This window comes from Mastomys coucha, unplaced genomic scaffold (assembly GCF_008632895.1).
Source record: "Mastomys coucha isolate ucsf_1 unplaced genomic scaffold, UCSF_Mcou_1 pScaffold5, whole genome shotgun sequence".
In the NCBI taxonomy this organism is placed as follows: Eukaryota; Metazoa; Chordata; class Mammalia; order Rodentia; family Muridae; genus Mastomys; species Mastomys coucha.
In genome coordinates, this window is record NW_022196911.1 from 68,683,977 (window position 1) to 68,710,750 (window position 26,774).

Here is a 26,774-nt window from a genome sequence, read left to right on the forward strand (position 1 = left end):
TCAACCACTGCCTTGTCTTCATGGAAACACTGTCTTTTCACAGTTGCAACTTCCATTATCTAAGGAAGTACAAAGCCCTAGCAGCAGGTGGGCACTCTTAGCAAACACAGGTTAAATTGGGGACAAGTGCAGGTAGTTATTTTGGAGAGGATTTTGCAGCCACCAAAGCTTGATCTGGCAAGTTAGTTCAGTTGTGGCTGCATTAAGGGATTCTTGCGATGATGTTATGTTCAATATAGAACAGGATGGTGGAGGTGGGAGAACGAACTAGAAGAAAGGAAATTTCTCAGCCCTGCCCCGGAATCACAGCAGCTGATAGGATTCTGGCGACCCTTTTCTTCCTCTAGATGCACTTTTAACTGCAGTGGAGGTATTTAAAGCTCTCCATGAGTCACATAGCATCACCCACCCCCATTAGCCTGACTTACCACTGCTGCTCCATCCTTCCTGTTCCTTGCTGGAACTCACTCCAGTGTTCCAATATAGTGACACTTTGAAAGCATGTTGGGAGCTCCCCATTCGGCCACATCTAACACTTCCCAGCAACTTACTTTGTCTGTTTATTCACACAGATTCAATATTTCCTGCAGAGGCGACCATCCCTCAAGAGTTTGTTTGTGGACAGCTACAGTGAGATACTTTTGTAAGTGATGCTTTATACTCTGTTTGACTTCCTCAGGCTAGTTCTCCCTCATCCTCTCAACCTGTGCTTGAGCAGGCATATAGTAGGGCCTCAGCATGCAGGTTGAAGCAAGGAAGGGAGGCACTCTAACAATATTCATCAGACCAATCAATATCAGCTATTGTTTACTCTGCCAGATAAGTCAGGTGCTGGGGCTGACAGACTGTGTCACAGGTCACAAGGATTTACAGTTGAAGTTACTTTGTCCACAGTGTGTGCATGCCCTTGCCATTCACTGGGTCAACACTGGGAGACAAAGGTGAAGTATACACAGTTTTTGCCTTCAAGAATTTCCAGTCTATGAGGCAGTTTTTCTTTTCATCCCAGCTTCATGGATACCTTGGATAGTTCAGAGGGTAGGAAAGGGATTGTCCTGTGTGCTGAGCATTTAGCAGCATCCATGGCTAAATCTCCCTGCTAGATACCAGCAGTTATCCCCCATCCTCTTGTCTTGAGAATCAAAACCACCTACAGATAGATACGGACAAAAGTCCTCTTGCTGTTGTGGATGAGGGAATTCTCCTGCCTCTTCCCTCTCTCTCACATCTTCTTCTTTCTTGGCCTGTTCTTGTTTCCACAGACAGTCTTCAGTATTTTCAGTGGGTCAGCCCTGAGGGAAGCGCTGACTCGGTACAATACCATGAGCATGAGCACTTATGATCAGTAGGCTGGGATATTCAGTACATTTCTCACTTATATTTTTGATGTACAATGGATCGTGTAGGGCATGACTATTATAAGTCAAGGAACATCTGTACTATATCTACATTGTGCTTCTAAGAATAAGATTTTTGCCTCCCAACAAGCCATAGGCTTGCTCCTGGTGCCTACAGAGAAGACGTGGGCCAAAGGAAGCAGGCACCCCAGCCCCAGCCTGCAGACGGCTACATTCTCTCTCTTTCAGTTCTTGCAGCCCCAGCGCCTTTTGCTCTTGGCTTCCCCTAAGCTGGTCTCCTTTGTCTCTGCCCCTAGCTTTGTACAGTCGCTGTTCATGCTGGTATCTGTGGTACTGTACTTCAGTCAATGCAAGGAGTATGTGGCTTCAATGGTGTTCTCCCTGGCCTTGGGCTGGACTAACATGCTCTACTATACCCGGGGCTTCCAGCAGATGGGCATCTATGCTGTCATGATCGAGAAGGTAGGTTCTCAAGTGTGTTTTCCACAGAGCCCTGTTTGCCCCGTAGATGTGAGATACTGTCCTACGAAATCTGTTCAGCCTCTCTGTATCCTCTGGGGGAGCCACTGCTTTAGCTCTTAGCCTATTTATTCCCCAAGAATCAAGCAACCCGGCACTGACCCTGACGTGGAGGTTTCCTTCAAACTTCTTGCCTCTGTATTCCGAACAAAAGCCATGGGAGAGGTGTGAATGATTCCTTCATGATGTCCGAGCTGAAAACTGTAGAATCCAACCTGTTGAAGGTTCCCGCCCCATGTTCTCTGGCCACTCCAGCCTGATACAGCCTGGGTCATTCCTGTATTCCTCCCAGGGCTGAGCTTGTCTTTCATGAGCCTGCTCTTTCTTGCAGATGATCCTCAGAGACCTGTGTCGGTTTATGTTCGTCTACCTCGTGTTCTTGTTTGGATTTTCCACAGGTAACAGACTAAGTCAAGGCTGATGGGTAGGCAGGTCTGTTGCTCATTTAACTTCTGCAGGGCCAAGGGGAGGAGGAGCCAGGTAGGGAAGTCAGGAGGCATATGCTTGCAGGTGACGGGAGTGGGTAAGCAGAACACACATCAGCGTGAGCCTGAGAACTTGGAAGTGTAATTTATGAGAGGTGTCCTCAGTCATTTTAGAGATGCTATGCTAGTTGCTTGCCATATAGCTATATATTTTTTTTGCTCAGTTTTTATCCAAATTATTTCAACACTATTTCAGACTCACAAAAAAGTTTTAAGAGTTGTAAGAATGACTTCTCTTTTCTTACAGAGATGCCCCACTTTTACCATTTTAAAATCTCTTTGTCTCTTTCTTCCTTCTCTCTGTCTCTGTCTTGTTATTTCCTTCCCTTCCCTATTCCTCTTCTCTCTTTCTCCTCTCTTCCTTTTTTTTTTTTTTTTTTGGAGATTGAACCCAGGGTCTAATACGTGCCGGGCAAAGGCCCACTGAGTTACAGCACCAACCTTCAAGCGATTCCCTGACCCAATCATTCCTCCAATCTTTAGTCCCTGGCATTTTATCATAAGAGTTTTTCTCCCTTTCTAAAATTGAAGTTTTTCAAAGCAAGGATGGCCTTGGGGCTCTTTTTGCTCTATGTAGATTTACACAGTCACTTGAATCATAATCCTTATTACCATCTGTTGCTTTGAAACTGAGATCTGGCCCTCGAGAGCCCCTTACAGCCGCATCTCGGCCCCTCTAACTGATCCGCATCCTGTTGTGAGTACATATGCCTTTGCCTTAGTCCTTGTCAGATCTCTGCAGTTAGATGGTTCCCGAGGCATGCCCGTCTTTGCTCCCATTCTGCAGTTTATTTTATCCCTCTTGCCTAAGAGGGCTAAGTATCCATGACTAGGAGGAGGGACCTGATAGGTATGGGTTGTGGCACTTGATCTGAAGTTATGTGTTATCAGTACAAGAAGGGATTGGGCTCGGGGGGGTTCTCGGGTATTGGTGCATCGTAAGAACAGGACTCAGCTGCCTAGCCGTTCTCAAGCTCTATACTATGCTTCCAAAGAAGGATGTTATCGGGGCCATTCTGCTTTGCACTGCTCGATACCCATGGTTCTAGAGTGGACCTCTAAAAAGACCTGGTGTGGCTGGCAAAGTAAGCCAGACCTGGCTTGTAAGGTTGAGCAGGTTGTATGCTACACAAAGGCCTCAGTATGAACATGGTCTACACAGCTTTGCATATTTCTTCAAATACTTTTCCTACTAGATCATGATAGAGCTCTTATAACAAAGCAGAGTTTTGCTAGTTTTATGACAGTTTTACGCTAGTCTGGAGTGGGGAGGGGCTACATGACTGAGTGGCTTTCCTACTGCAGGGTGCTGGGGTAGGACAGGTATGTATTAGGAGGTCTGGGGCCTTGGTTTTTCACTCACCCACCCACACCCCCTTTCTCTTGTGACCTGTAGCCGTAGTGACACTGATTGAGGATGGGAAGAATAACTCACTGTCTGTGGAGTCCCCACCACACAAGTGCCGGGGACCTTCCAGCAGGTCAGGAAACTCTTACAACAGCCTGTATTCCACATGTCTGGAGCTGTTCAAGTTCACCATCGGCATGGGCGACCTGGAGTTCACTGAGAACTATGACTTCAAGGCTGTCTTCATCATCTTGTTACTGGCCTATGTGATTCTCACCTACATCCTCCTGCTCAACATGCTCATTGCCCTCATGGGCGAGACTGTCAACAAGATTGCACAAGAGAGCAAGAACATCTGGAAGCTGCAGGTGGGCAGCAGAAAGGGGAGGGGTAATGCAGCCTGAAGGCTGTTCCCTTTGCCTTCTGCTGGTACACAGAGGGTTCACGAGCCCCTGTGGGATTGGAGAGGGGGCAGGGAGCCCAACTGGGCCCAGGGACCGACATTAGCAGCTCCCTCGCTAGAGTCCCTTCCCATGGGCATCCCTCTTGTCTGTCATCTCCAAGCAGTCAGGCGAGCCTAGCCAGACGCTGTAACTAACAGATGCTGTATTTGGCCTCTGAGCGGTCCCAGAGGGCAGAAGATGTAGGCTTAGCCCCATGGGTTATCCATCATAGAGCATCTTGGTTTAGGTGAGCACTGGACATTTGACACATGGGGATTGCTCTCATGGGGTGGGCCCTAAGGATTCTCTTTCTAAGCCTCATGGCTTGTGTTTGCCTTCAGAAACCCCACCAACAAAGCATTGTTCTTACCCAGAAGCATTTGCTGAACAGTGGGCCCTGCTCTAAGTGTCTGCCTTACCTGACTTCATTTCACCTTTCACCTTTCCTCTTAAGGGCATTCTGTCAGCATCTCATCTTTAGACCAAGCACTGAGGTCTAGAGACTATGCCATCTCTCTGTGTTTCAAGTCACACAGCTCGCAGACAGCAGAGTTGGGATTTAGACCCAACAGTCTGGACTCTGATCTCACATAGCACCCAGTAGGGTCCCTTTGTGAGCTCTATCAACTCCTAGGGCTGTCTTCTTGGAACCAGCAGACAGCCACCAAGCACAGGAAGGCTTGGCTGGTCTCCTTCATGGAGTCTGTGCCTGCAGACTTGTAGGTTGCTTCTGGGGTTGAAAGACATTCTGGAGAGGGTGATCCAGGCTGATGGCCTGTTTCCTTTTCCAACAGCGAGCCATCACCATCCTGGATACAGAGAAGAGCTTTCTGAAGTGCATGAGGAAGGCCTTCCGCTCTGGCAAGCTGCTGCAGGTGGGGTTCACACCTGACGGCAAGGATGACTACCGGTGGTGTTTCAGGTAAGGCCAAAGCAGGAGTCAGAGCTGAGAACTGGTCTCAGTCCTGGACATGGGGGACACATCTGGAGTCAGGTGAGGGTGTATAGATCAGGCTCAGGGCTCTCTGGGGCTATTCATAGAAATAGGGGACTCTCAAGGCCAGCACCATGTCCAAGGGCCACCATAGGACTCAACTATGGGCACAGGACAGTCACTTCAGATCTCAGGAAGTAGAACTTCTAACATTAAATACTGAAAAACTTGAGGTGTCCAAAAATGACTACCTGGTGAACAGAGCCAAACCTAGGAATTCAGAGTTTTGGGCCTTGTGGTGTGGTGGGAAATGAGAAGTGTCCATAAAACAAGCCCTGGCTGTCCCTCTGCCTGCTGTGTCTTCATCCTAATATGGAGGCTGTCTAGCCTTAGACAGCTGGCCTCCCAGATCCTGTCCCCTCCCGACAGGGTGGATGAAGTGAACTGGACTACCTGGAACACCAATGTGGGTATCATCAACGAGGACCCAGGCAACTGCGAGGGCGTCAAGCGCACCCTGAGCTTCTCTCTGCGGTCAGGCCGAGGTGAGGTGTGCTGGAAGAGCCCATGGCAGGGAGGGGCCTGGCACTGGGAAGGAGGGTTCCCTACTCCATCTTGACTTTCCTCACATCAGACCTCGTCTGCATAGCAGCAGCAGACACCAGCCCATGCATGCGTAGTGACAGGTGCCTGTCCTCAAACACATCTGTCTGCGCAAGGAACACCGCCAGAGGCTCCTCGGATTCATTACCCATCTGATTTCAAATTAACTTTTGGCTGTTGCATGCTCAGAAACCTTTTGATGTAGCCACCATTTTCAAGATCCCTGACATTCAGCTATGCGTCCCCGTCTGAGGACACAGTCCACAGTTTGAGAAGCTAGGTATTAGACTAGGCAGTACTGTTGCAGAGATCTTGGAGGGTTTGTTCATTTTGTCCTTAATTATTATTTTTTTCTTTCTCAAATGTGATGTCTTTTGGGCTGCCTTTATATTTACGGACTCCTCTTCTTTTAGTGAGCTCCCAATTGCTCTTAATCCCATCCAGAGGACCCCAAACCTCAAGCTTTAAGCCTTTTGGTTTTAGAGTTTCCGTGTTTTTCTGATGAGGTTTCCATTTCTAAAGATTTATTTATTTATTTTATGCGGATGAGTACACTGTGGCCTCCAGACACACCAGGAGTCACGGGATCCCATTACTGTGAGCCACCATGTGGTAGCTGGGAATTGAACTCAGGACCTTCGGAAGACAGTGCTCTTAAGCCACTGAGACATCTCTCCAGCCCAAAGTTTCCATTTCTTTGCGGAGAGGCCCTCTAGCCATTCATTAGTAGCATGTTTCCGCTATTTCTTTGGAAATATTAATAAGTTATTTTGCACTTCCTGTCAGCTAATGGGTGGACTGGTTCAGAGGTAGCACTAGCTCTCAGCCTGGCAAGCATAAGGCCCTGGAGTCAGCTGTTGTAGCTAATTCCAACATCTGGGCCATCTTGGCATCTATGTGTCTTAACTCCCCTTTTTTTTTGTGACAGAGGACCACATTGCCCTGGTTTCTCTTTTAGGTTCAGTATTTTCAGATTGTGGATTGTGGATAAGATACCATGGGACCTGGATGTGGTTACCTTCCTTCAAAGATACTTCAGTTATTAAGGAATCACCCCAAGTGTGTACACGTGTGAGTGTAAGGGTGTCTCCGCATTCCATCTATGCTCCCTTCTTGCACTCAAGCTTAAGTGTGTCCACCCCACTTCCAGCTCCACTGCAGCTAAGCCTCATGTACTCTAAGGACTTGTGGGTAACCACCCTACCCTCAAACTGACCAGTCCTCCAGTGTTCTCCTACGTTCTGCTCTACTGATTCTAGCTGTGCCAGCTGCTAGGATAGCCGCTTTCTCTTTAGCTTAGGGGAAATTCCATGCTTTATAGGATGGCTGCTTACTGTACTGTAGTTGGTAAGGTTGTCTCTAAGCAGAGAGACAGGGTGTTCATAGGGCTCCTCTTGTGAATACCATGCCTCTTAGGGTGTATATAGTAGCTCACATCTGTCACCTCAGGTCTAAACATGTCTGCTGAATAAAATTTTGCTTAGCTTATGGTTGTCACGAGCAGGACAGTCCAGTCCAAGATTGTCCATTACAGTTGGATATGGAGATCTATTTCAGACAAGGCTCATGGTGGGTAGGGGAGCTGGTGATGTAGCTCAGTGGTGGTTGAGTGCTTGTTTAGCATGTGATTCCATTTCTAGTGCAGAAAAAGAAAGAGGCTCACTTTTGGATATCAGTTCCAAGCTCTGAGGCTTTATTAATTTCACACAGTTCCCCAGCAGTTCTATGACTTTCCTAGGAATGCAATTGGAAAGCCCCCTGGTCATGTCATCACCCTTGCTTGCTACTTTTCCTTCAATTTGTCAGGTGTGCTAACACTGTCAGATCTACTCAAAGCTGGTTTTGGGTGTGTGATTTGAGTGGCTTATCAGGATCCTCCTACTTACTTAGTTAGTCGTTGTTGGGTCAAACTTCTAGAGTCTGACACTGGGGAGTTTATTTTGGATGGTTTAAGTATAGTATCATTGGGGGTGGGGTGGGGGTTCCTGGTGACAGTTATCACAATAAAGCTTAAGGTGTGACTAACTTGTGGCCTCTTCCATAAGAATGGGTTTTTATAGCTTAAGTGCAAGGGGGAGGCTCTGCTGTGGTCTAGGTCATCATAGAGGTCACCAAACTACAAAATACAGGTGACACCTCCCTTAGGGATGGGTTCTGTTGACTGAGAAACACTGCTCAAGATAAAGGTCTCTAGAGGAAGAATCTGGGATAAACACAATAGTCTGGGGGATCTGGGTGTGGCCTAACCCCACAGATAGCACAGGCTGTTACCAACGCCCAACCCAGCCTCCGGAGCAGAAAACAAATATTTCTGTCCTCTGTTGAGGAGACAGCTCCGAGTGCTTAACATTTCTGGTTTCCCTGGAGCTCATCTGTGAGCACAAGGACCTCATGGCTCTCTACCCTGTACCTCTCGGTGAACTGCCGTCCAGTTAGAGCAGCCATTTAGAACAGAAGCAGGGAAGTGTTATATTAGACTTTATACTTCCACTACTCGCTTTCTCACCTTTGTAACGGTAGAAACTCTAGTGATGATTGCCAGATAATTTAATTGATGGGGATCCCTTCTTACCAAGCTGCATGTAGTAGAAAGATGTGGAACAATTCAGGGGAGAAAGGCCAGGGAAGGAAGGTGGGAACTGGAAGACCTTAGGAAGTGTGTGTGGAGCCTTGGTAAGTGGCTTTTCCACCAGTATAACAAATTAAATTGAGCTGAATTTATAGTAAAATGTTAGGTTTATTGGGGCAGCTCTCAGGCAGGTTCGCTGGCCTCACAGGAGGGGGGTCAGTGGAATCACAAGGCTGGGCTGAGGTACGGCTTCTTGAAGGGGAGTGGGTAGATTTTTGATGTGATGGTGGGGTACAAATAAGGTTCTATTATAATCTTGCTTTGTGAGTTTAGGGCCCTGTAGGTGGGTCTTAGATCCTGTGGTCACTTTGGGAATCCCAAGCTAGGAGCTGGCTTTGTCCAGCGTTTTGTGTGAGCTCCTGATCAGAGGAGAAGGGTGGAGACCTCTTGGGCCAAGCCATCTTGCCCTTTGTCCCAAACCCTCTGGCCTAACACTTGCTATTAGAATAGGATGAATGGTGATGGGAGCCTCAGCTACGTCTGGAGACCCTGGAACTGTCTAGGTCAACAGTTCCCAAACTGGGTGTCTCTATTTCCCAGCCAGTTTAGTCAGGATCTCAACGGGATGTGGTAACTGAGTCTTCCTTATGAGCTCCCTGGGACTTTAGGTCATGCTAAAGTTCTTATGTGAAGCCCAGTGTCACCATGTCTCCCTTGGCATTTTCTTCTATGCTCTGGTGGGGCCTTGACCCTAAGTTTTGATATTTTTTGGCTGCTGTGCATCGCTTTAGGACTGCCCAATGTGGCGTTGTGTTGTAGAAATCTCTTCGCCCTCCCCATCTGGGCAGAGAGGCTATGGAACCTAAAGCAGGTATGAGATTGACTCATGAGGTATCAGGTTTACCAGGGCCTGGGGGAGAAAGAAAGTGTAAGCTATTACCTGGGTGGATGAGCTCAACTGTCAAAAGAAGAGGAAACTTCATGGATCTAAGAGCTTGGAGATTTATTTATTTTTATTACATACAGGGTATTAGCATGTACCCTGGCTGTCCTGGTACTATGTAGACCAGGCTAGCTTTGAACTCACAGAGATCCATCTGCCTTAGTTTCTTGAATGCTGGGATTAAAGGTGTGTGCTACTACACTTGACTAAGAATTTTTTTTTAAACTATGTTTTGAAATGAAAATATAACTTTATTTTCCTCTTCCCAACTCCTACCCATATTCCGTCCTCCAACCTCTCTTTTTCATTCATACATATACACATACACATAAACATACATATATGCACATACATACACATATACACACAAATATAACTTGCTGAGTCTGCTTATGATTTCAAAGCTAACTACTTTGTACTGGATATAACCAGTTAGGACCCCACCAGAGCATAGGTCAGAGGGAGAGGCTGATTCTCCCTCTCAGCAGTCATCAGTTGCCTGTAGTTCTTGGTCCAGTGGTGAGACTCTGTGAGATGTCCTGCTCTGCATTAGCCTGCCACCACTGGGCAGTAAGGGGTGGGAAGGAAAAACCCACATCCCACCAGAGCTCCAGTACTCTGGCCAGGCAGACGTGGGAGGCTGCCCGTGCTCTCCACACTGCTCGGGTGGGCGTCTGGATTCATGAGTCATATCCCAGTCCATGGTGGTAGTGGAAAGCGGACAACCCTGGGGATCCCTGGTCGTCACGGAGGCCAAGGATGGTAGGTTGTAGCTCCTGGGTATCACAGGCAACGCTGGATACTGCAGAGGAGCTGAGAATGAATTGGGGGCCCCAGAGCAGCTCAATCTGCCCTGGGGTCCAAGGGAGAGAGGGGGCGGGCAGGGGCTGCAAATGCTGGGCCAAAAAGTCTAGTTGAAAAGAGCTAACCTGTAGTCTTAAGGTGTTGTATTGTACAAAAAGGGAGAGAGAGAAAGGGTAGAGAAGTAGGGGCCAACCATGGCCATGTGGAGAGGTGGGGAAGGGAGAGTAAAGAGTAAGAGGTTAAGAGAGAAGAGAGACAGAGAGAAAAAGAGAGGGGAGGGGGCAAACAGCCCCTTATATGGTGGGCTGGGCTACCTGTCTGTTCTCAGGTAACTGTGGGGCAGGGCATACCTGGCTGTGGTCAGTTGACTGGGGGCTGGAGTCCAGCCAAGATACTGGGAGCTTGGGGCATTGTCTATGTGATAGACAGCACAGGATAATGGAGTTGGAGGACTCATGGTGTCAGGCATCTATGTCTGGGGGCATGGCTTTTTATTCCTTGTAGAATACTCTATTGGGTCTCCAGAAGCAAACCTCGCTCAACCAGAAACACAGACCACCCTTCACAGTCCCACATGTCTATTGTTATTGTTTGGGTCTTATTTCTAGGTGACAGTCTCATAGTAGACTTCCTGGTCTTCTGGCTCTTGCAATCTTTACTTCTGTCTTAGTTAGGGTTTTATTGCTATGAAGAGACCACATGACCAAGACAACTCTTAGAAAGGAAAACATTTAATTTAGGGCTGGCTTACTGTTTCAGAGGTTCAGTCCATTATCATCATGGCAGGAAGCCTGGCATCGTGCAGGCAGACACATGGTGCTGGAGGAGCCATGATCTAGCCAGGTTCTATATCTTGATCCAAAGGCAGCAGAAAGGGACTGCATGCCACACTGGGTGTAGCTTGAGCATATATGACTTCAAAGCCCACCTCCACAGTGACACAGTTCCTCCAACAAGGCCACAACTCCTATTAGTGCTACTCCGTTTTTTTTTTTTGTTTTTTTGTTTTTTTTTTTTTTTTTCCTGAGACAAGGTTTCTTTGTATAGCCCTGGCTGTCCTGGAACTCACTCTGTAGACCAGGCTGGCCTCGAACTCAGAGGCAGGAGGCTGCCTCTGCCTCCCTAGTGCTGGGATTAAAGGCATGTGCCACCACTGCCTGGCTAATAGTGCTACTCCTTAGGGACCAAGCATTTAAACACATGAGTCTATGGGGGCCATTCCTATTTAAACCATCATAGCCCCCTCTTCCAAAGTGTTCCCTGAGCTTTAGGTGTAGGTAGGTGGTGTGTTGATGATGTGTTCAGTGGGGCTGGGCTCTCCATGACCCATGGATCTCTGCTTTGTATCCACTTGTGGTTTTCAGTCATGGTCTCTGTTTGCTGTAAAGAGGAACTTCCTTGCTTGAGGAGTGCCCAGGTCTCCTTTCACCTGAAGATGTGATGCGTGCTTGTTTTGTTGCATCCAAGGTAATAATGATGTGCTGCCTTTCAGTTTCAGGGAGAAACTGGAAGAACTTCACCCTGGTTCCCCTTCTGAGGGATGCAAGCACTCGAGATAGGCATACCATCCAGCCAGAAGAAGTTCAACTGAAGCATTATACAGGATCCCTTAAGCCAGAGGATGCTGAGGTCTTCAAGGATTCCATGGCCCCAGGGGAGAAATGAGGGACACCATGCAGGAGTCAATGCTGGGTCTTTGATGTCCCATTGCTCCTGTGTGGAAAGGATATGTTCATGAACATCAGAGCAGAGTCAATGTTGCCTGGGTCCACCCTGTGCCTGCCTCAGCATGTTCCTAGGACTTTACGGGGCCTGTTGTGGAAGGTGGCAGGTGTGTGGGAAGCAAGATGTATATTCAACCACAATCTTCAAACATTCGGCTTTCAACTCCTTATGGACCTTATTAAACAGAGTGGACAGCAAATCTCTACTTGGACACATGTTAGACCCTGGTTTTATTTGACTTTTGGATGGCTGAGACTATGAGCAAATGGAGCCCAGGAAAAGAATCTTTAACTACTTGCCTTGATATGAAATGCTGGATCATTTCTCCCCCACACTCTGTTGACTACCTTGCTTGCCCTGAGAGGTTTTGGAGGGTTTTGTCATTCGATGAGGTACACTGAGGTACCCCAGCCTCACTCTCAGTTCCTTCAGAATCTGGTTGCTCCAGATGTGACTTTCCTCTTCCATGTAAAATATCTGTTCTCACAAAATGGTAGCTTTATTGCTCTTTAAGTAAAAATACAGAGCCACACCCCAAGGACATGGCAGTAAGTTTTATAGTATCTGTTATATTCTTTCAATGATCTTTCATTTGTTGTAATCACAATCCTGCCCCACTCTGTGCAGTGCTAAATGCGCCTATCGCTGTTAGTCTTGTAAATCATAAAATAAACTATGTATGTGTCTGCAAATATGCTTTATAACGAGCTTGGTATGAGCTTGGTGATAGTAATTGGGCTGGTGTTGCTAGGTGGTTCTCTGTTTAGTCTGGTTTGCACCTCTGTCTGTCTCTGTCTCAGTCTGTCTGTGTCTCTCTGTCTCTCTGTCTCTCTGTCTCTCTGTCTGTGTGTGACAGAATATTCATATCAAAAGCGAAGTGGGGAGGAAAGGGTTTACTTAATCTTACAGGTTACGGTCCATCATCAAGGGAAGTCAAGGCAGAGATTCAAGGCAGGAGCTTGAAGCAGAAGCCACGGAGGACTGCTGCTTATTGGACCTAATTTGACAGCTGTGTTATGCAGGGAACAGCTGCGACAAGTCAAGGGAAAAGGGGCAAAAGTATTTATCAGACCAGAGCAGACACAAAGATTTATTAAAGAGGATACAGTGTGAGGAGAGGGAGGCAGTCAGACTATTATTATTATTATTATTATTATTATCATCATTATTATTTTGTTTTTAAAATTATCTTTAATCTTTTCTTACAATCCAGTCATTTTTCCGCTCTGACAGTTCTTCATCCCATTCCTCCCCTGCCCCCTATCTCCAAGAGGATGTTCCCCCCACACCATCCCTCAAGCCTCCCGAATGTGAGGTACATCTTCTCTCACTGAGGCCCTACCAGGCAGTCCTCTGCTGTATATGTGTCGGGGGCCTCAGACCAGCTAGTGTACGCTGCCTGGTTGGTGGCTCAGTGTCTGAGAGATTTTTAGACAGGGTCTCACTATAGAGTCCTGGCTGTCCTGGAACTCACTCTGGCCTGAACCCACAGAGACTCACCTGCCTCCTGAGCTGTGGGATTAAAGGTGTACACTACCATTGCCCAGCTAATAGTGAGTAATTCTGAGAGAGAGAGAGAGAGAGAGAGAGAGAGAGAGAGAGAGAGAGAGAGAGAGAGAGATCACAGTATTGAGGGAATGGGGGTTTGCTTCTTTAACAGTTGGAAGGAAGATGGCTGCCTGATCTTGTCTTATGCTGTTTGTGGGGGCCTATATCTGGAAAGGATAGTGAGGTTATCTCATTATTTTGTTAAGCAGTAAGTTTTATAGTATCTGTTATATTCTTTCTTTTTTTCCCTCTAAATTATTTATTTATTAGCTACAGTGCATGTGTGGATGTCAGAGGACAACTTATGGGAGTCAGTTCTCCTTCTACCTCATGGGTTCTGGGAATCAAACTCAGGTCTTCAGACTTGGAGGCAAAAGGCTTTTAGCTGCTGAGCCATCTTGAAGGCTCAGTGGTCTTTCTTGAGACTGACTATTTAGTGTAAGGGCTCCTGGATCACTAGGAGTCAGGCTCTACAAGTCTGTGCCAGGTAAGACAACTTTCTGGGGCCAGACTCCAGGCAGTCAGTGTCTACTGGTTCAAGTGTGGGAGTTTCTTAGGCACCATGCCCAGAGGGATCTTTAATCCCCTAAAACAGTGCCACAAGATGGAGACTGAGTGTTTAAACTTAGGAGCCCATCGGGGACATTCCACTCTTTAGAGGGCATACCCAGACCCTCTTCCACGTTCTTCAGCAATATGCCCACCTCACATGTAAGGCCTAGAGGAGGCGCCAAGGCTGACCCCTGAGGTGCTCATGGGTGAAGCGAGGTGTGTACAGTCCACAGGGCAGGTGAATGAGGAGGAATAAAGGCCGCCCTCCAGGATGATTGGAGCGTTTATGAAAGGGCTTGATATGCATTAGCCTTTAAGCTTCCTAACAGCTCATGAGGAAGCTGTTATTAGCCCGACGTTATAAATGAGAGAATCAAGGCTCGGACAGCAAGTTACACGGCCAGCAAAGAGTGTGACCCCTGCTTGACCCCAGGCCATTTGACTTTAAACCCATCTTTACTGCTGAGTCAGGCCTGGGGCATGCAGGCCAATTCTGTCTGAAGGCAGCTGGGCCAGCTTCTCACTACCTGCTGTGGGCCCTGGGCTTTTTGCTTTACTTGTAGCTCAGCTCAGAAAACATTGTGTGATTGTTTGATGACTACAGTTTTCTTTTTCATTTCACTCTGTGTGTGGAGCACTCAGCAATTACTACAGATCAATCTGAAGAAAATCTGCTCTAGAAACCTGTCTTCCAGTTCCTTTGATATCGAGGGTCTCCCAGAAATTGTACAAACACAGGGGATCGCCTTGATCCATCCCCCTCTGCAGCTTGAGCCTTCACTTCATTCATGCCCACATCTTTGAGGCAGCACTTGGTGGAAGAAAGTTGCCAATCTGATACTCGGACAAGCTCTCATATGAGAGGAAACTGGGAAAGATTGGCCTGTTGGTAGTAAGTCTTACAGTTCTCGCAAGACACTATTGTAACCCAGTGAGGGTTTCTGCAAGCTGTTCGTTCCATATATACTTCGAATCTCCCAGGCTGCTCTAGGAGATGATTCAGAAAATCTTGAACGCATTCTGACTCATGGGAAGCCCCTCCCACCCATCCCCATGGGATTCAGTATAGTCAGAAGAATGACTTGATGGATATAATTCAGAAGCGTCCACAGACCTTAGGTGCAGGAGCCACATCATTTGGGCTCAGCCATGGCTGGCTGTGGGATTTTATCTTGAGAAATAGGTGGAGCTCTTTGTGGCTTTACTTGTTCTACAAGTGTATGCCTCTTCCCCTGGAGCTGGAGGGGCCTTGCTCTGGACCCCTGAGGTAGTTCAGTCCAGTGGCTGCAGACAAAGACAAATATCAAGAATTAACTGAAAAGGAAGATTTTTTTTTCCAGACTATGAAGAATATGAAGCAGATTTACCAGGGACTGCAATCCATATTTGGATGACAATGGCGATGAAATAGACCAGATATTGGAGATGCTTATGCAGAGTTTTGTTTGGAATCAGAGTATAGGGAAAGAGAACAAAATTCATTTTGAGTATTTAAAAACAGTTTAGGTACGGTGATTTAGCAGAACACAGGAAAGCAAGAAAACGTGTGAGACTTGTACTAACTTGAGTTATGTTACAAAGGTATGTAATTTTAATTTTTGTTAATACTACCTACCAAAATAAACTTTATTTCCCATAGCTTGACATGTGTATGTGTGTATATAGCTTATTATACGCAGTTAATTCCACTGTTTTGGCTGTAATAACATTTTGAAACAAATGAAATGTTGAAAGTAAAACAAAACTTTTGTGTGACTTTTTCCCCTTTTTTCCTCTTTAATTTATTTACTCATTCACTTTACATTCCAATCACAGACCCCCCTGTGTTGTGTCCCCATCTCACACAGCCCCTCCTTCCACCCCCTCTCCTTCACCTCTGAGAAAGGAAGATCCCCTGGGTGCCAACCCACCCTGGTGCCTCAGTGACTTTCTTTTTTAAAGGTCATGTCTGCATCTTTCTTTTCTTTTTGAATCCTTTTTAAATCCAAATTCTTTGGAATCCTTTTGCCAATGTAACTTCAGCTTGATGGTTTCCACTTTTCTCCTTTCTCCTCCTCTCCATGCCCTCCTTTCCTCCCTCCTTTTTGCCAGGCCTGAGGATTGAACCTAGAGTTTCATCTTTTCTAGTCAAGTGTTGTACCACTGATTCCTATAGCCCAACCCTAAATTAATAAACTACTTTTGGAGTAGTTTTAGGTTCACAGCAACATTGAGCAGAAGTGCATATTTCTTGTGAACTGAATTCCCTAACCCCTCTCTAACAGCATCCCCTGCCATTGACACTCTGCCTCGGTACACATAGCATCCCCACAGAGGCAGCCTCTCAGCTTTTAGCCCTAAATGCAGATGGAACCTATCCTGACCTTCGTTCAGGCATGAGGAGGTGGGAGATGAAACTCTGCCTCACTTCCTGCTCCAGCTTACAGCTCTAAGTGTTTTCTAGAATTTGCTCCTCTTACTTCCGTGCCCCCCACTCCCTCCTGACTCCTGTTCATCCTCCCTGGAGAGATGGAATCTTTGGGTTGGTAAACCTGGACTGGTGTCTGTGAGTCTTAGAAGGTCAGAGAGTTGGGCAGGTTTGTTCATTGTCTCTCTTGAACCCTCTATGGGTGTTGGGCATCAGACAGAGGAAGGCTTCTGCAGACAGACTGCTGACTAGGCCTTCTGCTCTGACCTCAGCTAGCAGGATGAGGCACACACGTGGGTATCTTGGCAGACACCTAGAGGTGGCCTAATGTCCAGGCATCTGGAAAGCAGGCCGGAGCAGAAATAAAGAGAATCTCCCTTTTCTCTCTCGTTGCCTGCATCCCACCCCAGGCTCTGTCCCTGTCTCCTCCGACACACATACATAGCCATATCTGAAAGGCCTCTCCCTGGCATTATTGTATGTTCTTTCCAATATGGAAGGAGAGTTTAGATTGCTGAAGAAAAGTGAGCATGGCACAGCTCATGGCTGCTTCAGGAACTGGGAACCTGGTAGTGGAGGACAGTTGAATGAACCCTACAGGTCATCCACACGGCAGACAGGACCAGGCAAGCAATGCTGGGTTTGCCAGGGCTGGAGAATGAGGTAGAAGGAAGGACACGGGACTTCCGGTAGCACAGACCTGTGATTGTGCTGTGTGGATCCAAGACTCAAGATAGAGAGCTCACAAAGACAAACGTAATTCCCTGTAGGTAGCTAGAAGCACCGCCTTTAGCGTGTACCACTGGTTTAGCTGGGTCAGTCCCCTGTTAGATTATAGTGGTGACAGTTGCTGACTGGCCAGTGGCCAACCCAACTCTGGGTCACTAAGGGGTCAAGGTTGAGCCAGCAGCCTGAGGCCACTCAATGGACTGCATCTGAGCCTCATGTCTGATCACTTTGCTGAGTTCACACATTGCCCTCTTAGTTGTCTTGACACTCGGCTGATGAAGCTTCATTTCTCCTAATTCTACCTCAAATGATCCCTCTGATTAGAATCTCCATTTTCCCTTTAGATGAGCCCCTTTCACCTCAGTTGGCCCTTGTCACCTGTGACAGGATAATCCCTGCTGGAGCTGGTCTTCTGGGTGGTCCATAAGCTTCGAGGGCAGAGATAAACCTCTCAGGTTCACTGTTATCTTGCCGTGGCCTCCTATGGTTGGTGTCTCACAATGGCTGGATTCCATGACACTGAATGTGGACCCGTGTTTGGTGCTACACTGGGTTTCCATGAGGTCATACTTTAGAGTAGAGGGGGCTTCCCCTAATCCCTGATGTTACAGAGTGTGCTTTTGGATGAGAGAGATAAAGGAACTTTTAAGTTAGTCTCCAAAGAAAAGTGTGAACGCAAGGAAAGTTTCAACAAAGAGCCGGGAATAGTCTCATGCCCAGGATGCTGAGACATCAGAAAGAAGCAAAGCTGGGCCAAGGTTGAGTCAGGCCTGGGCAGGTGAGGAAGAGAGAGGCCACATTTAATTGAAGGTAGGGCTTTGATGGTGATGTTTCTGGCACAGTGATGAAGAATCATGAGCACCAACTGTAGGTTTCCCTAGATTAAGTTGCAGGTGTGTTGTGCCCTACTGAAGTCACACCTGAAGCTGCTCTGCCCTGACCTTGCCACAGGTGTTTCTCTCTCATGGTCTAGAAGCTGACCTCATTCCCCCTCCTCAGGCCTAGCAGGTTGTAGTGATCAGGGATCTGGGATCTTGCCTCCTGGGAACAGTCGGGAAAATCCCTGCTGCATCAGCCAACAGCACTGACACGGAGCAGGGACTTCCAAATTCTAAGCCTGTCATGCCTTGCCTACACATCCTCCCTGCAGGAGGTGTGCAGTTCCTGAGTCAAGTTATGCTCCACCCCTTTCCCAGAAGCCATCTGGGCAAGTAGGGAGGGCACATGGTTTTCCTGTAGTGCTCTGGCCTTAAAGAACAATGACACAAACTATTGCTGGGCGAATAAATATTGTGACAATAAAATCCGGCTGTCACAGGTTATGAGTTCACCCCAGGCCTTATTCTCTCGCTCTCTACTTGCTCCCTCATTCATGCTCTACCTTCCAATATGGGTTTACATGATTGACAGGTGAGGAAACCCAGGCTTGGGACAAATGACTTGCCGAAAGATCACAGAAGCAGGAAACGGTGAGGTTGTCGCACACAAATATCCATGATGCATTATAGCTGTTGGGAAACATTGGACTTCTGTCTCTGAGGGATTTGATCCCAAGAACTATTTTTGAAAGGTAGAGGTCAAGTCTCACCCAGCTACAAGGCCACCAGGATAGCCTTTGGTTGTAGTCTTGGTTACTTAGGAAGCTTCTTTACCTCCATCATCTTGTCTCTGCACGAGAGCCTTGATCAGTAAGTTCTCTGTAATGGGTTTCCCAAGTGAGGAGACCGAGGCTATTAATACCCTCTGAGGATCAAGTGTATGAGGGAAGGGTTGGGACTAGATCTATAGCTTTGTGCCCCAGCAAGCACCTTTCCTGCCTTTTCTCCTATGGGGTGAGGCTGCTCTGTGGGTGTGGGGGTGACTCACTTGGGACACGTGGGTGGTGGGTGTGGCCTGCCTGATGCTGAGGGCAGGTGGCCCAGCCAGTTTTGCCTCTGATGCCTCATTCCAGCTGTCAGCTATCTGTGTCTACGATGAGAGCCTCTGGCCACCTCAGCCGCCTTCCCGACGGTGGGTTTTGGGCCCCAGACATGCGGTGATCTCAAAGCAAGGGCTGCCACCACCATCTGGAACCTCCCAGGTAAATCCTTGTCACCCAGGGAAGCTAGTGTCCCCCAGAAAGACCAGAGCTTGGGCCTGGAACCCTCTGGGCCATGTCTGCCCTTTGCCCATGGGTCCTTGGAAGGTGCGGGGAGAGCTGGGGTTCCTTTTGACAACAGGCAGAGGAGACAATGCAGGCTCTGACAGGCCTGGGAACTTTCCCCTGATGTTTGGGAATCTCAGGAAGAGAGAGCTTGTGTCTCCCTCAGCTAGCTTAGGGATGTGATCTCCATGGCTGGAGTGTGATGGGAGCAGCTATCCCAGCACTGAAGAGTGACCATGCGCAGGCACTCATGGGCACTGAGATAGCAGCTATGGGGGTCTCCTTTTGGCCCCTGCCTGGTTTGTGTCTCTAGGACAGGCCATTTCAATCAGCGTCAGGGCCTTGACAGGTGTGACATGGTATGTCTTGGGTGAGGGAGCTGGATCGCAGGGCAGGGAGAGAGTCCAGCAGATGAGGATGCAAAGCGTATAGGGTGACTCAGGAGCTAATTATAGCTGCTGGAGCCTGAGTCCAGATTGCCCTGACCCCCACTTGCCCCAGCTGCTCCAAGTGGCCCACACTCATGGCCCTAGCACAAAAAGGATGGAGCAATTGGTGCCAGGGGACCACTCAGCTATTTCTCAGGAGGGAAACCAGAGGATGAGGGAGGATGAGGCACACCTCTGTCTACTTTTGCTCTTGATTCAGCAAAGTCTTTTTTTTAGCCCCATATGTCCACTGATTGCTTTGGGTAGAGACAATATAAGTACCTGTCTGGCTTTGGCTGTGATAGATGTAGGCAGAGGCTGGGAGTCCCTTCTATCGCTAAGTAAGTTATCTGAGGTGGCTTACATTAAACTTGGACCCCTAACTGCAGAATTACTTCTTCTTGCCCATGCTGACTTTCTATGCCTATCCTTCAAGGCTAGCAGCCCCTTTCCCCTCCCCATGCTCTTCATAACAGCTTCCTCCTGGCCCCTAGATCCCTGGTCTCGATTGCTCCCATGGCCTGTTCTCCTTCATGCTCTGTTGCCAAGTAACCCAGAACCTTTCCCTGCTCCCTGCTTCCCTGGCATCAATCTCAGCTTCCAAGTGAAGCGTGAGGGCTTCCCAGTGTGGCTCAGCCTGCTGCCAAGCCCTTCTCTGCCAGGGCTCCCCATGAATTCATTCAGGGTCTCCAGCTCCACCTGCCCCTTGACCCTCACTAAATTGTTTTGAGCCCTGGTTACTGTGCAGGCTGTGCCCCCAGCCCAGATGGTGTCTGACAGGGTACCCATCATGGTCTGACTGTGCTTAGCTTGTGAGGGAAGAGCAAGAGAAGGGAAGTGAGTGAGCTGCGGAGAGGACCAGCAGATGATGAGAAATTCAAACCCCCCGGCTGTGTTATTCAGAGCAGCATGGAGAGCAAAGGAGGTGACATTGATGTCCTGTTAAGTGTTAAGGTTAAAGGTTCTGTGACGTTGACATAGAGATCTGAATACAAAGTCTTAGGTGGGATGTCAAGAAAGCAAAGCTAAGTCTTAGAAGTCTATCTAGAGAGTAATATGCAGGAGATGGTGATGGGCAGTTAGAGGCAGGGCGGTCCTTTCCTGGGTGCTATGCTAGGCCCTCCTGGGGTTTTGGAAGCTGGGGATATTTGAACTGCAGGAACAGTTTGCTGGTTACCAAGAAGGGCTGGCAGCTTAGAAAGATGGGGGGGGGAGTTCCCTCTTGGACAGGTATAAGCAGGTATCCCATGAGTGTCTGAAGCCACCAGAAGTTACCTTCTGCCTCTTCAATCTCAGCATATGCCGTAGGTTCCAGCAATGAATGCCCACTCCAAGGAGATGGTGCCCCTCATGGGCAAAAGAACCATTGCACCTGGCGGGAACTCTGTTGTGATGACAGAGAAGAGGCCAGCAGATCTCACCCCCACCAAGAAGAGGTAAGACTGAAGGCTTGGGCTTGAGTGTTGTACAGTATGGGACACTGGAGGTACCCACTCGGGATCCCTTGCTTCACACAGACTCAAGGCTCTGTTATTTGGGGTGGCCTGATGACAGGCTGGGTATAATTGGAGGGACAGCACTGCATATTCAGATGCCTTTGCTGAGGTCTTCATGATCGGTATAGGAAGAGGGTCTCCTTGGAGGAGTTAGGGGGCACTGAAGCAAGAACATTCAGGAAGACTCTTGGAGGGATGAGAGTTGCTGAAGCCATTCTGGACAACAGGAGTAAAAGGTGGTGCCATTCTAGGTAGTCAGGATCCTCAGATGGGCATGTTTTTCTCTCTCACACAAGTGGCTTTCAATCTACTGTGGAATCAAGTCTTCATAACGGGCTATATTGGGAAAGCCTGGGAAGGCAGAAGATGGATTCAGTATTGTGCAAAGTAGAACTTATATTTACAGAACTTACAGAATAAAGCATGTTTTGGGAGGCAGCAAAACAGGAGGATCTTGGCACCCAAGGAAGAAGATAGATGTTTTAGGCTAAGCTGGATAAAGAGGATCATAGTTAGCCAGAACATACCTGGTTTGTCTCATGGCCAATGTCAATTAACAATCGGAGCACATAATTCTTTTGGCTGAGTTTTTTTTTTTCTTTTGAGACAGGGTCTTGCTATATTTCTCAACCTGGTTTGGTACTTGATCTATAGCCAAAAATGTCTTGAACTTAGGATCCTTTACCTTCTGAATGCTGGGATTACAGGTGTGTAGCACCACGTTCAGCTTTGGTTTTGTGTGTTTTGTAGGGCATGGTCAACTGGAGGGAAAATGGAGGTTATGATGAGATGGCTATAGTTGTGTTGAGCTGCGTCTGTATATGAGGACACTACTAATGACATCTACTTAAAAGACACAGTTAATTGCCATTATGATGACAACATGGTTAGCACAGTCAGGATGGTCAGTGCTCAGTGTGTGATTTTGATTGTATGGAGCTCCTGGGAGCTGGGCAGGGCTGGAATGGGTTTGCCTCACTTCCAAGTTGAGGATATGGAGGATTCTGGGACAGAAAACAACCTTCTAGATCTCCATGGCTGATCTTGCACTCTTCAGTTGATTGGATACCTCTCAGTTCAGCCAAGCTAGACAAAGAGGCTTGTTCAGCATGCTTTCTCTGGACCAGGGTGGCCCACATTCTAGAATGGCTCATTTAACCTGCCTCTTCTGCCCTGATGATTCTCAGGTGAGGGGGCACCACAGGTGATTTCCTGAAGAAGGACATAGGGAGGTAGGAATTTTGGAAATGCTGCTCTGGATGACCCATGTGGATTATGCGTTAGGAGGTTGTACAGACAGGGAGACCCTGAGGAAGCTGTTGGGAGGCAGGTGAGGTCTAAGTGGGAGTGGTCAGAAATGCAGGAAAAGATGGGTGAGAGTGGAGTTAGTCACAGGATTTCCTGGGGGCAAGAATAGAGAAGGAAGGGCCAGGAGATCCACCCTTCTGGGGCGGTAACTCAGAAGGAAGGTGGGTCACCTAAGTCATGAGCCCATCAAAGGAGAAGCAAAGATAGGAGCAGTGAGCCAAGTTCAGGTACGAAGGACCAAGTAAGAGAGGCCCAGAGGACACTTAGGCAGAGCTCCCACCTTGGAGTTGAGGAGAGAAAGCTGGGAGTGAGTAGGGGTGAGACAGGTAGCGTGGGAGTGGGGGCAGCCTAGAATTTCATGGGCTCATCCAAGAAGTAACAGGAACACAGTTGACCCAAGCCAATATGGTCCATTTTTTTGGATTTCCTTCCTTTTAACTCTCAGGAGAGATTTGGGAATAGGGAAAGGATTGTGGATAGGCTCTCAAAAAATTAAAAGAAAGAAAGAAAAAATACCACCACCACCACCACCACCACCACCACCCAGGCTCTTCCATATCAGGCCCAGCTGAACTGTTCATGAACTTAAGTTTCAGGTTCAGAGTTACTGGCCAAATGATTGCATGACCCAGCCAATGGTATGAGGTGTGACTTTGTCTTCTGAAATGGTGGTCCCAATGACTTTTTGAGGGTCCTCATGTGAAAGTTTGAGCCTTTCCCTCAGAACTGAGTATAAGACTTGGTTCTAAAGAGAAGAAGGAAAATAAAAGGGTAAATTATATGTGAACGTGAGTTCAATGCCAGTCACCAGGGGCCTGTGAACTAATGGGAGGATTGAAGGCTCCAGGAGGTCTATAGGTCTACAGAGGGGAGAGATCTTTGGATGCAGGAGTTTTCCTGAGTCACCATGTCATTCCTTGAGTAGTTGCCATATTGGCCTCCTTATTGGTCCCTAAGCAAGGTCAGAGAGCTGACCTTGGGGAGTTCAGACACTTGGACATTTTTTGGGTCAAAGTAGATGGTAGACAAACCCCTATCTAGCCCTAGGTTGCTTCTTGGTCTTGTATTTTTCTCTTCACAGTGACAGAAATGGTGGAGAAATGATATACAGCTGTCTGTGCACTTGAGTTAATCACACCCAGATTGTACCCTTTGGCCTAGACCAAAGGAATAAACAACGAACATTTTCAGTAGGCAGGAACCAGGATGTCATATGGTCCAGGCCTTACCATGTGCTTATGATGGTGGGTGGGATGTGGTTGTGTAGTGTCAAGTAAGGCAGCCTCATGAGTTAGACCCTTGCCTAATCATTTGACCTTCTCTGGCCAGGCTGTCACCACTCCTCTCTCCACATATTGTCTTTTGAGCTCTAAAGTTTTCCTTTTCCATCACAGACTTCCTGTCTAGCCTAGGAGGCATTTCTCATCCTTCTTTCTGCTTCAGGGCTCTTCCTGAACCATGGCATATGGTATCCTGGTTAGCATAGCATGAAGCCTCCCATTCCTGTTCTCAGTTATAAGGGCCTTCATTGTTCCTGTACACCTATAACCAAGCCTCTCCTTGAAGAGATTAATGTGGTCACTGGGACAAATGGGTCAACTCTGGTTGCCATCTCTGAGGATGGGGGTCTCTAGAAGGGGTGGCTGTCCCCTTCTTATCCCCTCGGTTACATACACCAGACAACTGATTAGTTTTAACTGATTAGTTAGTAAAAGTATCCAAGTCTCAGTGAGGAATCAGGCAAGGGAATGAGGGGGCATGTGAGCCGATGAGGAAGCCACCCAGAGGCTCAGCACCCACCAGGTCATTGCATGGTGAGGTGATGCTTTCTCCCTTCCTTGGGACCCTCAGCTTTGGGCCTGCATGATGAATACTTGCATGATGTGGCTTTTGGAGCCACTCTTGATCTCTTTGGAGGAGTCCAAGAGAAGATGGGACTTGGTGGGGGAGTGGCAGAAAAGTCCACTTCAGCTTTGTGTGTAAGACTGAGGAGGGGGTGGGAGGTGAGAGCTTCAGCAGTTGGGAGTACAGCCAGTCACAGGGAGGATTCAGCCTCTACTACTGACAGTTTTAGGTTTTGTTGATCTGTCTGAGTATTGGTCTTATCCATAGACCTCTCCACCTTATCTACTTGATTGCTTATTATGTATTCATCCATCCACCTACCTAATCTTTTACTATTTTACCATCTACCCATTATTCATCTTAGCTCATCTGTCCTTCTGTCTGACCAGTCATTATTGCTTCTACTTGAATACTTCTCACTCATCACCTATCCTTTCTTTTTTATTTTTAAATCTTAATTAATACATTTATTTATTTACTTTACATCCTGACTGAAATTTCCCTTCCCTCCTCCCAGTCTTCCCCTCCTCCACTCTCCCCACATCTACTCCTCTCTATCTCTTCAGAAAAGGGGAGGCCTCTCATGGATACCAACCAGCCTTGGCATATCAGATTATAGTAAGACTAGGCACATCTTCTCCTATTGATGCTAGATGGGGCAGCTTCATAAGGGGAAAGCATCCCAAAGGCAGGCAACAGAGCAGGACAGCCCCTGCTCCCACTGTTAGGAGTCCCACATGAAGACCAAACTACACAACTGCTATACATATACAGAGAACCTACATCAGTCCCACACAGGCTGTCTGGTTGGTGGTTTAGTCTTTGTGGGCCCCTATGGGGACCTATCCATCCATATATCTATTCAATGGGTCTTTTGAGTTTCAAGACCACTGATAGGGAATCAAAGTTGATTCTGGAAATTCAAGGATAATGTCATCATAGTGCCTGCCATTGGGAAATTTATAGCTGCAATGACAATGTATTGTCTAGAGCAAAGAACGAATTGGCCTAGTTGTGCTATGCATCAGTCTCACCTTGAAGCCAGTTTTGATCAACCCACTGGAATAGCAGGTCTGGAAAAGAAGAGAGTCTGCCTTTATCATAGCTGCAGGACCATTGCCTGTCACACTGTAGGTACTTGAGAAGTATCTGTGAATAAAGCAGCCTCAAAGGCAGCCTAGGTTCAAGGGAAGACCAGACCAAATTTTCTTGGAGAAAACCCATGGGTGTGGGTTTGGAGCTCCATATGGAGAAAATCTAGCAATTCTCATCCGGGCTTTTGGAGCCTGTCTTGTGGCTAGTGGTCATGCTTGGGACCTCTGAGTCAGGCTGCCAGAGTGGATTGGGGCAGTGGTAGTTCAGGGTATGGTTATCTGAATGGTTGACCTCCAATGCCCCTTTTAGCTGGAGATCCCATAAGGGGATGATCTTGGAGTAGCTGGGAATCATCTGGCCCAATTAGTATCCCATCAGCTGAGGATTCCTGGTCTAAAGATGGAGAGTGCCCAGCTGGAGGCCGATACAGACCAGAAACCAGCTTTTGAGTCCCAGTCAAAGATTTTCTCCTCCCTTTGTTTTCTCTCTTTTGATATTTTCATCTCTTTTGAAATATTTGCTTTTAGCTAAGGCCAGAATCTCAATCTCTTCCCCTATCCCTTCCTCCCTCTGGCCTTTTTCTCTTTCTCTTTCCCCCAACCTCCTCAACAGATTCTTAACCTGTATCTCAGACTGACTTTGAACAATCTTTCTGCTTCAGCTTCCTGAGCGTTCCATAGTGTGAGTCACCATGCCTGGCAGAAGTCTCCTCTTGATGGTCAGAAGCCAGGAGAGGGAGGGCCAATGTGTTCTCTGCTCCATTTATCCCTTCTTCCTAGATGAATGATGTGCCTGAAGTGAGGAAGGGGACTTCCCAGGCCAACCAGTATTTTCCCTATTGCCCTGATTAGATAGCCTCTTTTTAGCTAACCCTTGTAGTGGATTTGGCTGTAAGTAGGCCCAGAGCAAAAGCTGAGAGCGGAACAGAACAATATGCATCCCTGTGCCAGTTACTAGCATGGGCAGCGGGAAGCGGGTTCTATGGCCAACTGGAGTCTGTTCTAAGGGAGGGTGCTTACTCATCTTTAGCCTCAAATGCCTTGCCTGTAGACCGGGGCCCTGATCACAGCCTGCTGCTCTTCTCTCTGAACTTGAGCTGGGTGGAGCTGCACTTTGGAACATCCTCTGTTCTGGATCTGGGAAAGACTCAGGCAGCAAAGTGTTTAGGAGGGCTGTGTGCCTGAAGTCAGGCAGGCAGTACTCTGGATGGGTCACATGGCCAGCTGCAGCTTTACTGCAGTAGCTGCAGGGTTGGGTGTACCACAGCTGAGTTCACCCTCAGCTGACCCTCACCTTAATGCCATTGGAAGACTCACTTCCCAGTGTGTGACTGTGGTGTCTGTCCAAGGTCATGCGTGTCTGCATTTGTGGGTGTGGCTAGTCATGGCTGGCAGGTCTTGGGCAGAGTGTCTGGCTTTTCTTGAGGTAACGTGTATTTCCCAGTCTGTTGAAGTCCGAAGAGAAAGCTGGCCATAGTCTTGTCTCTTTTCCC

The 26,774-nt window shown here is 47.7% G+C and overlaps 2 protein-coding genes across 9 annotated transcripts in view; both read left to right on the top strand.

Annotated features, from left to right (window-relative positions):
- Positions 1–12,423, top strand: part of Trpv1 (transient receptor potential cation channel subfamily V member 1) — a 25,883-nt gene extending 13,460 nt beyond the window's left edge. The window contains exons 10-16 of one of the 2 annotated variants that reach the window (XM_031351161.1): positions 573–643; positions 1,655–1,820; positions 2,209–2,275; positions 3,759–4,078; positions 4,948–5,075; positions 5,517–5,632; positions 11,499–12,423. In XM_031351161.1, the coding sequence (XP_031207021.1) occupies positions 573–643; positions 1,655–1,820; positions 2,209–2,275; positions 3,759–4,078; positions 4,948–5,075; positions 5,517–5,632; positions 11,499–11,671 (1,041 nt within the window). In that variant the 3' untranslated portion in view covers positions 11,672–12,423. The remainder of the gene's footprint in view (positions 1–572; positions 644–1,654; positions 1,821–2,208; positions 2,276–3,758; positions 4,079–4,947; positions 5,076–5,516; positions 5,633–11,498) is intronic. The other variant, XM_031351162.1, reaches the window with a different exon arrangement.
- A 6,454-nt stretch (positions 12,424–18,877) lies between these two features.
- Trpv3 (transient receptor potential cation channel subfamily V member 3) overlaps positions 18,878–26,774 on the top strand; it is a 33,419-nt gene continuing 25,522 nt past the window's right edge. For 6 of the 7 annotated variants that reach the window (XM_031351234.1, XM_031351236.1, XM_031351237.1 and 3 more), the window contains exons 1-2: positions 18,878–19,047; positions 20,835–20,974. In XM_031351234.1, the coding sequence (XP_031207094.1) occupies positions 20,856–20,974 (119 nt within the window). In that variant the 5' untranslated portion in view covers positions 18,878–19,047; positions 20,835–20,855. The remainder of the gene's footprint in view (positions 19,048–20,834; positions 20,975–26,774) is intronic. The other variant, XM_031351235.1, reaches the window with a different exon arrangement.